The 14,467-nt window shown below is 35.8% G+C and overlaps 1 protein-coding gene across 2 annotated transcripts; it reads right to left on the reverse strand.

Annotated features, from left to right (window-relative positions):
- Positions 1–648: 648 nt before the first annotated feature.
- Positions 649–14,467, reverse strand: LOC107800370 (pentatricopeptide repeat-containing protein At2g20710, mitochondrial-like). Of its 2 annotated transcripts, XM_016623531.2 has the most exons (3): positions 13,963–14,467; positions 12,555–12,657; positions 649–2,050 (listed from the first exon to the last, which is right to left on the reverse strand). In XM_016623531.2, exons 1-3 carry the CDS (start codon positions 14,025–14,027, stop codon positions 929–931), a joined length of 1,290 nt encoding a protein of 429 aa, XP_016479017.1. In that variant the 5' UTR covers positions 14,028–14,467; the 3' UTR covers positions 649–928. The 2 variants fall into 2 exon arrangements, with proteins under 2 accessions (XP_016479017.1, XP_016479016.1); XM_016623530.2 differs by lacking the exon at positions 12,555–12,657 and having other exon boundaries at positions 13,963–14,458.

The raw sequence follows: 14,467 nt of genomic DNA on the forward strand, positions 1-14,467 counted from the left end.
GCGACAAGCCTGCTTCATAATACTCTTCCATATTTGCTTTATTATAGCCTGAACAGATATGTGAACTTCTACTGTCACACAACTTTACTTCAAAATTAAATGCAAATGAAAAGAGAAACAATTTTACATATTTTTTTAAGGAAACTAGGCTTCTGTTTCTAACCTAAAGTTTTGCCTGGAAATGTTCTGGGCCATAGTAGTTTGATTGGTAGACCAAAGCTAATGGGAGCTGCTTCAGGTGTGCTTAATAAAAAGCACTTACATAAGTCTTCAGCTAATCAATATGTATTCCTACGCTGCAAAAGAGAGGACGGACGAAGAATTGAATCAGATATGTCCTGTTAGTAAAACACAGGAGCTGCTATTAATTTCAGTATGAAGAAAATAATCTTGAGAGGACCTTACTATGCTGAAAATAGATCAAACCAAACATAAACCACCCCCTTGGATAGCTACCGAAAACAACATCAGAAATGTATTTTCCCAGTTTTATATAATCCTCTTTCCTCAACCTGTGTTGGAGAACACAAAAATTAAAAGAAAAATGCAAGAACAAATAATAAAACGATTAACTGTCATATTATCTACCTCATAAACACTTCACCCAGTGTTTTCCAGGGAACAAAATCTTAATTTAGAACAATCAGATTGAGGGAAATAATTTGTAAGATTATATTGATTGAAAGGTAATTTTGATGAATACAAGACGCACCTGTTTTATATACATCCACCTATATACATATGGTATTTGTCAAATGTGAACAATATGATATTTAAGAACTTAACAGTTCTAATATTCTAGTCTAACATCAAAACACAATTAATCCTCCATCCAGTACTCTAGAGATATTCCTACAACAACCATTATCCAGTCTCTCCAAGTTCTTCTTCCATTTAGTCAAGTTCTTCAGACCCACATTTTCCATTTCTATTGTAGTTCTCCAACCTTTTCATACCCTGCTGAGAACATGCCTCGCTCCTTGAGCAATCTTTTAATCTCTTCTGCTCTTACAGTATCTCCATTCGACTGGAAGTAATCAATGCACGGAGCCCAACTGTGAATATTTGGTGTCCGCAGGGGCATACTTGCCAAGATCGCCTTCTTCAATGTTTCAACTGCCTTCTCCATCTGATTGTGTGAATAATATCCGAGTGCCAGACGATCCCATGTCCTATAGTTTGGCCTCTTCCCACTCTCCAAGAGTCTTTCTATAATAGATTCAGCCTTTTCTAAATGACCCTTTCTGCAGTAAACGGCTATGAGCAAATTTGGAATTCTAGCATCAAAATATACCTCTTTCGCTTCCCACTCGGCAAATATCTTCTCTGCACCATCAATATCATCTAACTTTTCCAGTCCACTTATCATGGAAAGATAACTTGAACTGTAGACCTTACCTCTATTCTTTAATTTCTTCCATATACGATAGACATCATTCTTCTTGCCCATACTAGCGTAGAGGCATAGCATGCTTTCATTAGCAACCCTTGCATTTTTCCCCTTACCTAGGAGCTCACATTTTCTTAATACCTTTGAAGCCTTTTCTACATCTCCAGCTTTCATGTATCCATTGGCAGTGACTGCATAAGCATTCCAATCAATCAGCAAAGAATCCTCTTCCATCTTCATCAAAAGTTTCTCCATCTCCTTTACATCAGGAACAGATACATATGCATTTAAGCGGATAGTATAGGAGATTACATTACCAGCAATTCCCTTATCTTCCATCTCTTGCACTAACGACTGTAGTTTCTCAAGGTCTCCCATTTTAGCATATAGGTTCATCATAACATTGTAAGTCACTAAGTCAGTATTCCCCAGATCCCTCATCTTTTGCATTGTACCTTCTGCTTTCATCAATGATTTTGCATCAGCATAGCAGTTCAAAAGAGCGCCATATACATAAGAAGATCTCAGATTATCTGGAATGCTAGCGAAATACTCCTCTGCTGCTTCCAGACCATGAGCTTTTGATATCAAATCCAGTCGGACTGCCACATCTCCAGGTGTTATACAAAGATGCTTCGAGTTGTCAATCCATTCATAAATCTGACACAGAAATAAGAAGCAGAAAATGAATCTCTGACTCAACATAGAAACAAGGGGGGGAACAAAAAGTTTTGCTGGAACTTAGACCAACATGGCACTTAATTTTTGAAGTGAGTGCAGCCGTGGCTGAATCAACTCTAGTTGTTCAATCCTCAGTTGCATGCTTGAATTTTATTTTCCTTCTTAAAGTATTATTTTATGTTGCATAGTTTGCTTCAGATTTTTAAGAATATCTTTGCATTAGTGTCAATGAATTTCATTGCCAAGGCATTATTGAGTCAATGATCATGAAGTAAACACTCATTCCTCGTTTGGTACGAGTAATAAGGGATAATTAATCTAGGGATTAAATTTGGGATGAGTTTATCCCCGGACTAAAATTACAGTATAACTAATCCCGGAATTAGTTATCCCAGGATTGTAGTGTTATTTTTATCCCTATGGGAGGGTGGGGTAACAATCCCCGAATAACTAATCCCGAAATAATTAATCCTGGGATAACTTATTTCCCAACCAAATGACCCCTCAGTGTTTGGACTACTTTTAGTTCACTTCACAAGCAGATCTTAAATATTGGAGATCTTTTTCATCTTTTCAGCTGACTGCTGGGATAAATTTATGCCTAATAAGATAAAACTGTTATGTCAGAAAATTTTACCCTTTTTCTAGTGTTAAATAATCAAAAGAATCATATCAGTGTAAAAAGCTAAGCCAATAAATTAAATACTAGTATTAGTACCCGCGCAGATGCGCGGACACTAATCATGTCAAATATTTAAGTTTTGGATTGTATGTATATAATTTTAACATTTACACTTTCTCAGTAAATATAGATAATCATTGGATATTAACTACATGAAAAAAAATTAACCATTTCTTCTATTTTTCTTTTTTGATACCATTCTTGTCGGTGTCATTGGATCCTAAAAATAGTCAGGAAGCAAAATAATAACTGATATTTATGGCAAAACAATTAAATGTTGAGACAATGTATGACTCTTTGGATAAGACTTAACTCTTTTACTGGTACTTGAACTCTTATTTGGTGCGTTGATATCTCTTAAAAAATATTTCTTTCTTAAAATTTCAGTTTCTAAAACATTATTTTTAAATAATAATTATTTTTATAATAATGTAATTGAAAATATTATTCTTAATTCAAAACTCATTTTAGTTGGCTATCTAAAAATATAAAAAATTCTTTAGCTAGTGAATTTACTCCATTTTGATATCTGACATTAACCATATTAAATATCTGAGTTATTTGAATTATATGTAAATAACCTTAACATTTAAACCTTCTAAATAGTTATAGATAATCGTCGCATATTAATTAAGAAACACTACATGAAAAAAGACTAATATTTTCTCAATTCTCGTAGTGATAATTTTATTTTTGCACTATTCTCATAGGTATCATTGGAACTTAAAAATAGCCACAAAGTGAAATAATAACTCATATTTATGACAAAGCACAAAGGTTGACACAATATAAACGATTCTTTGATTAAGACGTGACTCTTATATTATGACTTGAACTCTTATTTGATATGATTTTATCTTTCAAAAAATATTTTTATTTTGAAATTTCGATTTCTAAAACTTTATATATATTATAATAATGATTATCTTTATAATGATGCAAGTGAAGATATTATCCTTAATTTAAAATTCAATTTAATCGGCTATCTAAAAATTTAAATGATTATTTGGCCGCATTTATTCAGTATGACTCCACTTTAAGTTTATCGATATCTCTAGCCCCAGAATTTGAATTTTTAATATCCTATATATACAAAAATTTTGTTCTTTGAATCATTAAATGTTTATTATAAAACATTGCATATATTGTCTTAAAATTGTCGAGTAATTTATTTTTCGACACCATACTTGGCTTAACCTCAATGCAAGCTACTCAAATTGCATCCAGTTCAAATTCGAATATCATATCAGTTTGTTATTAATAGTGATTTTTTAAAAACGACACATAATGTAAATTAAAAAAGGTATTCGAAGATATCCCTATCTTATAATCTATGTATTTGAGTTGAAAAAAATATATTTGAAATCGATGAGATTAACTTTCAAATTTTTTATACTCAACAAAGATGAAACATAATAAGAAATTTGTTGTCATCTTTTATTTCTTGTTTTTAGATCTTTCTAACATTTTTTTCAATATTTATTTTCTTTTATCTTATTTTTTATGTCATTATTTCTTTTGTTACAAAAAACTAATTTATTTTCACTATAAAAGGATGAGTTTTTAATAAAAATTGTCTACATATGAACTTTAATTATATTTTTAGTCTTTGGTTGAAATTATTTCATATTTTTCTTTTGGCTTTATCTAATCAGCCTAAATAGGTGCTCACCCGACCACTTAAATTAAAAAATTGAATGAAGTATAATTTATATATAATCCATATATAATATGTGTATAATCGTGTGTTGTCGGTGTATCATCTATTTATATTAACTATAAAAAGTAAACAATAAATATGGCCGGATATTATGTAAATATTCCATAAGATTTCGATTTTTTGAGTTTATCCATGATATAACTTCTATTATAATAATTTTAAAACTCTCTACTAATGTTCAAAAATATCTTATCTTTTTATTATCTTTGAATTAAAAAAAGTAAAGAGTTTTTTCGAAATAATTTGTTTACATTTAAAAAAAAATATTTCACGTCATACGAATTTTTGCTTTATATATACTCTTTGTTATACTTAAAAGTCGCTATAGAAACTATCAATTAAAAACCAATTTATCACTTGTTGAGTTTGACAAAAACAAAACCCTTTCACACAATCTAATGATTCAAAACTAATATTCTTCAACGAAAAAAATATTATACCCTTGCAATACTGGCTTGACTACAGCTAAATGAAGGGATTTCAGCTTATACCCTTCAATTCCTTGAATATGCTAAATTGAAATTAATGATAGCAATTGTATAGCCAAAGTTTTGTTATTTGCTTGATGTTCATTGATGCAAATTGACTCTTCAAACAAATATTCTTCAAGAAGAAAAAAGAAACAATTTTTTTTAATATTGACTGATTTTGTGATGTTTCTTTCTCCAGCATGTATGTTTACTTTATTATATATGCAAGTAAACTTTTATTTGATTTTGTAAACTCTTTTTTGTTATTTAGATAAACATAGACGTGTACCCTATATATTACATTTATTTTAAAAGAATTTCGTTTTATTCAAATCTAGCTACGGTGTTTCAAAGAACTATACTTATAGGATTTTAAATGTGAAAGAGTTTTATAGTTATATGGAGTAGTTTTTTTTTTTTTGCTAGAGGCGAAGTAGTATTTAAATAATTATAAAAAATAACAAAAGTTCCTAACATGATTACATATGATCATTAACTGAATTAAGTATGATAACATGATAAAAAAAAAGATAAATTTTATTTTTAATTTAAATTCGAATTTTAGAACTTTATCTATAAATTTAAAATTATCTTTTAATTCAAATTCCGTATATAGAATAAAATTACCATATACTATTGACATTTATTAGCTTGCCACTTGGCTTAACCATAATGTCAATTATATATGGTAACTTTCTTGCTTTAATATATATATATATATATTATCCTAAGAGTCGTCTCATAGAGTAAACTTGTGCAGCTCTTGTTTTATTATGTTGGTTTAGCTGTTTAGTTAAGACAAAAGTATGGTTCGTCTCAAAGATATCGTCACTCCAGGAGACAGGTGGCAGCAGGAGGTTGGTTGGTGTCTGTCTCTACACCAAGATCAGCTAAGGAACCTCCATGGGAAAAAGAATTAAAACAACCCAAGCAACCAAATACCAATCATTTTCTCCTTCGACACAAATTATTAGAGCTTTGAAAAGAAAAAAAGCTCTAAAAACCTGTATGACAAGTTTAGGGATTCCTTTCACTAAATGAAATCAGTCTGATCCTTTCCTGCATAGAAGCTCCTTTTATTGTCTTTGGTATAACCCAGTGCCTTCCAAAAATATGTAATAATAAAAAACAGTGACTCACAAACCCTTTATGTAGTTTTTAAATACATTTTATTTTTAAAAAGTTAGAAGACTCGCCTATCCCTTTCCTAATTGCCGTAGAAAATGTTCGATCAATTGTATGAAATGCAAGTGTTGCTAAAAAGTAGTGCGAAGTAGAAAAATTCAGTTTCTACAGTAGTGAAAAATCTGCTCTCATGCACACTCCCCGAGGAGCCTGAGAACCTGGAATTTTGAGTTCATACAAACACCATCGGAGAGCCACTAGTGACGCGAGCCGACCCCTGCAGACAGCTCCGCCATCAGATCTCCTACGCGCCGCCACGCGCGGCCAAGCGCCGGCGAGCACTCCACCACGCGCCGGTGCGTGAGCCTACTCCGGGCAACTTTTCAACTTTTTTCTTCAGGACAGCCTCTTCAGCACCCTATTCCGACCCAACCCATCCTGGCAGTTCTAGATTCCGACCACTTTTACTTTTCTCCGGCGACGGGAACTTTTTTCTGGCCATTTTGTAATCATTTTTCATTCAGCTGCAAAACAAAATTCTCTCTTCTTCTTCTCAAGTCTGCAGAATACCATTACGGCGAGCTTCTCAACGGAGCCAAACATCTCCTTCTTCGGAATCAGTATTCACCCACTGTGATTACTACCAAACACCCTCTATAATTTTCATAACCTGAGCAGTTGGTTAGTACAATATGGAAGATAGCAAGATATACTTCAACGCCGGATTCAAATCTTTCGACATCACCAGATGGAACTCCAACAAAGATATATGGTTTGAATGGGTGGAGAGAAGCCGCAACATGATGAGACGCTTATCCATGGGTAGAAAGACAATGGAATGGATTTGCTTTGTACTTAAAGAAACCTCGACAGATCAAAAGAATTTAGTGAAGAGATGGAAGTATAAGGAACAAATGACAGAACATTTCTGCACTAGGTGCACTAGGAAATTTAACGCTCATGGAAGATATATGAATATTCTGTCACTAAAGGGAGAAGGGAGGTCAGTTATTATAATCCCAGAGTTAGCTTTGAATGCAGGCTGGAAAGACATAGCAGCTAAGATAGAAAGATTCATCAGTCATGTCCCCAAGCTGAATACCACAGTACCACCCAGAAACACTATGGACAACTATCCTTATGTCAAAGCAGTTAAGGAGAGTAAATGGCAATCCAATACCCTTCGAGAGGCAAATGTCAGTACAAACAATAGAGATATCTCTGCTTTGGAACCTTCAGGAGCGGAGGACACAGGTTTACTAAAAAGATGCATTATTGGGTATTTTGGGAAAGAAATCACTGAGAGACCCACTTTAGCAGACATAAGGCGATGGGCTACTGCTTCATGGAATGGAACAAAGCATGTGGAGTCAACATGTATGACATGACTGGCAACGTGTTTCTATTTGAGTTTCCGAACAGATACATGGCTGAGCAGATTCTGCAAGGACATTGGAGATGGAAAAAGTTCAAGCTTCATCTGGAATGGTGGAACTACACTGCTGGATGCATTCCAAACTCTCAAATTGTGGAAACATGCTGGATTAGAGCCATGGGGATTCCTTTACATCTATGGTCACAAAAGATCTTCAAAGAACTAGGAGATCTTTGTGGGAGATGGATAGCTACCGAAGAAGAAACTGATCTCAAAAATCACCTTAAGTGGGCTAGAATTCAAATTGTTGGTGATGGCAGAAAGATTCCTAATGAGATTGGGATTGAAAGAGAAGGGATCAAATTTTTCATCCCAATTTGGGCTGAAAAACAGGCAAGATTTGAGCTGAAGTCGTTGGAAAACACACATAGCTTTGGAGCAGAGAGAAACATGGGCGACCAAGTGGGATGCACCATATTGCAAAATAGTAATAAGGGAAAGGCACGGGTGCAACATACGCAAGGTCCAAGTTCGACAAATCTGAGCATTAATACGGCGAATAATGAGCTGAAATCATATGAGTCTGATTTGGCTGCACAAGTCATTTTTAATGATGTCGCGTGTGAGGCCACTGAAGAAATTAGGCCGACGCCTTATTTTGAGGAATTGGGGTGCACCTATTACTTAGAAAGTCAAAGAATCCAATCCAGGGGATCCAATTCCCATTGCAAACCTTGAAATAATACCACATGCAACACATATGAGTTGTGATCAGCCAGAAGGTGAAGCAGAGATAGGAATACTGGGACAGAAGGCAGGGGAGCATACCATAAACAAAAAGATGCGGGAAGATCAAGTTGAAAATGCATTGGACCACCAACAACAGCTAAAGCACTTCAACTGTATCCAAGATTGGGAAATCGAGGAGGTTACTCCTATATCAGTACAACAACACAATCAAGTAATGGATAAAGAGATGGATGCAACACTGTGGGTCCATCAAAATATGATCAAATTGGGGAAAATGTTTGGAGTAGATTTTCAAGGCCACGAAGAAGAAGCATTGGAGTTACTAATGCAAATTGACAGTTGCAGACAAGTTAGAAGAGTGGAGACAGAGATGGAGGTGAAGAAACAAAGGTTCAAAGGCTAACTGGATAAAAGGATTAACCTCGTTTGATGTCAAATTCAAGAGTGATGGGAAAAGGAGTAGGGGAAGAGATCTATCTATTATTGCAATATGAAGATCAATTTAATTTCATGGAATGTTAGGGGATTAAATGACAAGAAGAAAAGGGTGATCATAAAAAGTCAAGTGCTGAATTGGAAGCAGACATTATCTCTATGCAAGAGACAAAAGTGGAGGGGGATATCAATGAAATAGTCAATCAAATTTGGGGTGGGAGATGGGTGAGGTACGCATGTTTAGAAGCTAGCGGCACGAGAGGGGGGATTTTGTTACTATGGGATTGCAGAGTATGGAAAAGGGAAGTGTTACAGACTGGTGCATACACTTTGACATGCAAGTTCGAGGCTCTTTTACAAAATTTTCAATGTCATATAACAGGAGTGTATGCTCCAAATTGCAGAATAGAAAGAAGAACAGTATGGAGAGAAATTGGTGTAGTGAGGGGATTGATGGAAGGCCCTTGGGTAGTCTGTGGTGATTTTAACGTCACAAGGTACCCTTCTGAAAAACGGGAATGCTCGAGGAGGTCCATAGAGATGGTGGAATTCTCGGATTTTATAGAATACACGGAGTTGATAGATCTTCAACTCGAAGGAGGCTCCTATACTTGGTTCAAAGGGGATAATCATACAACCGCGTCTAGAATTGATAGATTTCTCATTTCAGAAGAATGGGATGAAAGCTTCAGAAATATCAAGCAAACTCTCCAACAAAGGCTGATTGTTGACCATTCACCAGTGGCTCTATGCTGTGGTGCCTGGGAACAAGCTAAATCATACTTTAAGTTTGAAAATTGGTGGTTGAACGTGGAAGGTTTTAATGACAGAATTAGAAACTGGTGGACATCTTTTGAATTTTCAGGAAGACCAGACTATATTTTAGCTTGCAAATTAAAAGCTCTCAAAGGCAAGCTAAAAGAATGGAGCAGAAGTTGTAAAGGAAATCTGGGATTGCAAAAATCAAAATTGTTGAGTCAATTGGCAGGTTTTGAGGCAACACAATAATTAAGAGCTCTTAGAGAGGAGGAATCAGTGAGGAAGGTAGCTACCCTTATGGAGTTCGAAGATCATCTCAAGAACGAAGAAAGTGCATGGAGACAGAAATCAAGAGCTCTGTGGCTCAAAGAAGGGGATAGGAATACAAAGTTTTTCCATCGTACTGCCAATGCACACAAGAGAAACAACAATATTGATCAACTAATGATTCAAGATGAAGCAGTTGAGGAGCCAGACAGAATAAAGAATGTGATCATTGAATTCTACAAGGGGTTATACACAGAACCTGAAGAGTGGAGACCGACAGTCAATTTCGAAAACAGTCCAAAAATCTCTGAATCAGAGAAAGAGTCTTTACAGAGTAAATTTGAGGAACAAGAAGTCTTGAGTTGTCTGAAGATGTGTGCAACTGACAAGGCCCCAGGTCCAGATGGATACACAATGGGTTTTTTCATTAAGTGCTGGGATATTTTGAAGCACGACATCATGGAGGCCTTCAACAACTTCCATTCCCAGGAGATGTTTGAGAAAAGCTTCAATGCAACATACATAGCCTTGATTCCAAAGAAGACAGGTGTGAAAGAATTGAGAGATTTCAGGCCAATCAATTTGATAGAGAGTTTCTACAAACTGCTCTTAAAAGTCTTGACTGAAAGACTTAAGAGGGTGGTAGGAAAACTAGTAGATGCTCAACAAATGGCTTTCATCAAAGGAAGACAAATAATAGATGCAGTGTTGATTGCTAATGAAGCTGTGGATTCAAGAATCAAAAAGAAAGAACCCGGAATCCTATGCAAACTAGATATTGAGAAGGCTTATGATCATGTCAACTGGAGCTTTCTACTGAAATTGTTAGAACAAATGGGTTTTGGGCAGAAATGGATCAGTTGGATGAAATTTTGCATATCTACTGTTACATTCTTCATTCTCATAAATGGATCTCCTAAAGATTTCTTCCATGCACACAGAGGTCTAAGACAAGGTGATCCTTTATCTCTCTTTCTATTCATTATAGCCATGGAAGGACTGAACAACATGATTAAAACGGCCAAAGTCAATGGATAGGTTAAAGGTTTCGAGGTTCACAGGAATGGGGCAAACAGTCTAGAGATCACATCTTCAATATGCTGATGATACTCTAGTCTTCTGTGACGCTGAAGAGGAGCAACTTAGGTTTCTAAGGATCATCTTGGTCTTATTTGAGGGAATTTCGGGACTACACATCAACTGGAGAAAGAGCCATATTTATCCCATTAATGAAGTTAATAACATGGAGCAACTGATACAGATAATGGGAGGAGAAGTAGGGTCCCTACCAACGTGCAAGATCCAAATCCAAAGAGATCTGGAATTCAGTCATTGAAAAGTGTGAGAAGAAGCTGTCAAGATGGAAATCGCAATACCTATCAATGGGGGCAGGCTAGTTTTAATCAACTCAGTATTAGACTCACTTCCTACTTACATGATGTCTTTGTTCCCAATTCCTGCCGGAATCATACAGAGACTGGACAAACTCCAAAGATCCTTCCTTTGGCAAGGGAATAAGGAGAAAAAGGTCTTCCATTTAGTTAAATGGAAGACCCTCACAATGGCCAAAAAACAAGGTGGTTTAGGAATAAGAAATTTGAAGAATCAAAGCAAGGCTCTTAGAATGAAATGGCTATGGAAATATTCTCAATAACCTCAAACTTTATGGAGCAAAGTGATCAAAGCTAAGTACGGTGAGGAAAATAACTGGGTGTCAAACAAAGTAAGCACATTATATGGAGTTAGTGTGTGAAAATCCATCAGAAAACTTTGGCCTATAATGAAGATTCACTCTTCCATAAGAGTGAACAACGGAAGGAACACATCATTCTGGAATGATAATTGGTTGGGACATGGAAGTCTAAAGGAAAGATACCCCGATATGTTTGGTTTAGCACAAAACCAGCATAGGACAGTAGTTGATATGTGGAGTTATCAAGGATGGGAACTCACTCTTAGAAGACAGCTGAATGATTGGGAGATAACAAGATTAACTAACCTCTACAAAGAGCTGGAAGCATTTAAAGGATTACAGGAAGGGGTGGATTCACTTTGGTGGTAGAGGCACAACAGAGGGGTCTATCAGGTGAAGGATGCATATAAGATTTTGAATCAAAATGATCTTCACATAGTGCTTGGCCATGGAAGCATATATGGAAAACAAAGATTTCATATAAGGTAGCATGTTTCTCTTGGCTACTAGCAAAGGAGCTTGTATTAACCCAAGATAATCTCATAAAAAGAGGAATTTCTCTGTGTTTAAGATGTTTCCTATGTGGGGAAAACGCTGAGACTGTTAGCCATTTATTTCTACATTGCAAGATAACAGACCAACTATGGAAAATCTTTGTTAGTCTTAGGGGTATTTCATGGACAATGCCATGCAGGATTAATGAAGTTCTTTATAGTTGGGAAGAAGCTGGTGCTGAAGCAACTAACAGAGATAGATGGAGGACTGTCCCGGCTTGTATCTGGTGGACAGTTTGGAGGGAAAGGAATGCTAGATGTTTTGAAGATAGAAGCAACCCAGTACAGAAGATTAAACTCAATTGTATTCTTCTTTTTTGTTTTTGGTATAAACAGATTTACACAGAAGATACATTGACAATCGTAGACATACTAGGATCTTGCTAGGTTGCACACCAGCACATCTACTTACCACTTACTTGTAAATCTGGTTTCAGTACAACCTATGTACTGATGTTATTAATATATACAAAAGTTATCAATTCAAAAAAAAAAAGTTAGAAGACTCATGTCCTGATTGAAATAAAAATGACATGATTTGACCCTTTTACTCCAAACCCCTGAGAGACTAAAATATGCAAGTAGCGGTAGCAAACGTGCCGATTGGATTAAAACTCAAAATGATTCAAAATAAAGAACAGGTCATAACCAACCCGACCAAAGTATTTTTGGGTCAAATAACTGGTCATGACCCAATCCATCCAACGTGATCTAACCTCCCTTCCGTTATTTCTCTTCAAAAACTTATAGAAACCCCTGCAAATGAAATAACTTCTGTGAGTAGAGTAATTTATAGAGAGCTAACTTCCAAATCCCACGTTTTCTTTATGAACTTCCAATTCCCAAATTTCTCTATTCGCTTTTCAGTGGCCAAGATTCTGGAGAATCTCCATTATTGTAATACTTTTACAATATGTACGAAAATGTATTACAGGCATGCTAAAGATGCATTAGATTTAAATATTCTAAGACTTTAACTGTATATTGTTTTGACCCCCAAGCCGTTAATCTTAGTTCAGAGTTCAGACATGAGTATATTTAAGTAATATATGCTCCATTTATGTAACATGAAATTATAAGTTGATGAAGTTTTAATAACGAAATTTATATTTTGTCCTGGTGAATCTATTGATCTTTGTGCCAAATTGTTGAAGTCGCTTAGGAATCTTCCTCCTCTCATATAGAAATGATATGTATCCAAGAAAGCTAAAATATTACTTTCTCTTTTCGAAGTCATTTTATGTGGTTCGTGTTGCATTTTTTTACCCATTCAGTTACACTATTTAGACCTCTTTTGCTTGATGGATCATTTTGAGTTAAACCCATCCCATTCGGTCACAGATCAAGACAACGAAGGGATCATGACCCCACCCATTTTTAAGCTTGGGCGGGTTATTAAAAATCAGTTGATTCAAGTATTTCATGTTCTCACTATCCAATCTAAACAATTCAAAATTGAAACGTAGGAATAACATCAAGTAGCTTCTTGTAGCACCCGTATTTAAAGCATATATCCAGTTTTAAAAATTAATTAAAATTTAGCCAGCTTTGGCTACTTCAGACTGAACCTCTTGCTGTTGCTGCTTCTTAGCTCCGGTTCTGAAGTTGGGCTTTGCCAAAGCCTAATTTCATACTAGAAGGTCCGACGTTTGAAAAAACAAAGTTCAAATTCAGATATACGGGTCTAAAGTTGGGCTCGGACAAAGCCTAACTTCAAATCCCAGGTCTAAATTTGAAAGCTCAAACTTTAGGTCTGAGGTTAAGCTTTGGCAGAGTCCAATTCCATCCTCAGACCCGCATATGTGAAGTTGATTCTGAGGCGAGTAAACTTAAAAACTTTATAAATTTTAGTTATTCTTTAAATAGGGTCCTAAAACGGCTATTGTGCACTTTGCCCAAATTGAACGACCAAGAAAGTCCCTTAGGGCTCAGGGACATCAATACTCCCTACAGTTAGCTCTCGACCCGTTTCAAAATTAAACTGAATAAAGAACGCAATTCATTCTTATTAATAGAAACATACAAAATAAACAGCAATCCTGAGATAGAGGAGGGTGGAACCTGGAGAGCATGCTTGAAACGCCGATATGCCCTAAGCTGTTTGATAGCTTTTTTGAGGACTGCATACTCCACGGTCTTCCCTTCGCGAACCCATTGGTTAATAATTGGAGTCATGGACACAGTAGAGGGCGCATATGGTAACAACCTTTGGTACAGATCGTCCTTCTCCTTTTGAGCTGCTGAGGAAGAGGCTAGGGTTCCAGAATTGGTACCGTATGACGAAAATCGAAGAACCATAATAATTTCAGACCAGTAATACTTTGCTGGAGATTCTTCACCATATTACAGGAGAATAGAGAGTGTAAATTTCTCACTGATTACTACTTTTCCGTGTATTTCAAGAGCGAGCAAATGAAAGGAAGACGGATTGGACCCAAACGAGATGGAATTTGCAGGTCGTATATGGAGAGCTGCTTCTTTCTCACATGCTGATTTTGCTCGTGAAGGTGCCAATGGTTGGATTCGATCAATTACATTTTCGAGTTAGAGCCCGTTTGGCTTAGCT

Source organism: Nicotiana tabacum, chromosome 8, assembly GCF_000715075.1.
Source record: "Nicotiana tabacum cultivar K326 chromosome 8, ASM71507v2, whole genome shotgun sequence".
Taxonomy (NCBI): Eukaryota; Viridiplantae; Streptophyta; class Magnoliopsida; order Solanales; family Solanaceae; genus Nicotiana; species Nicotiana tabacum.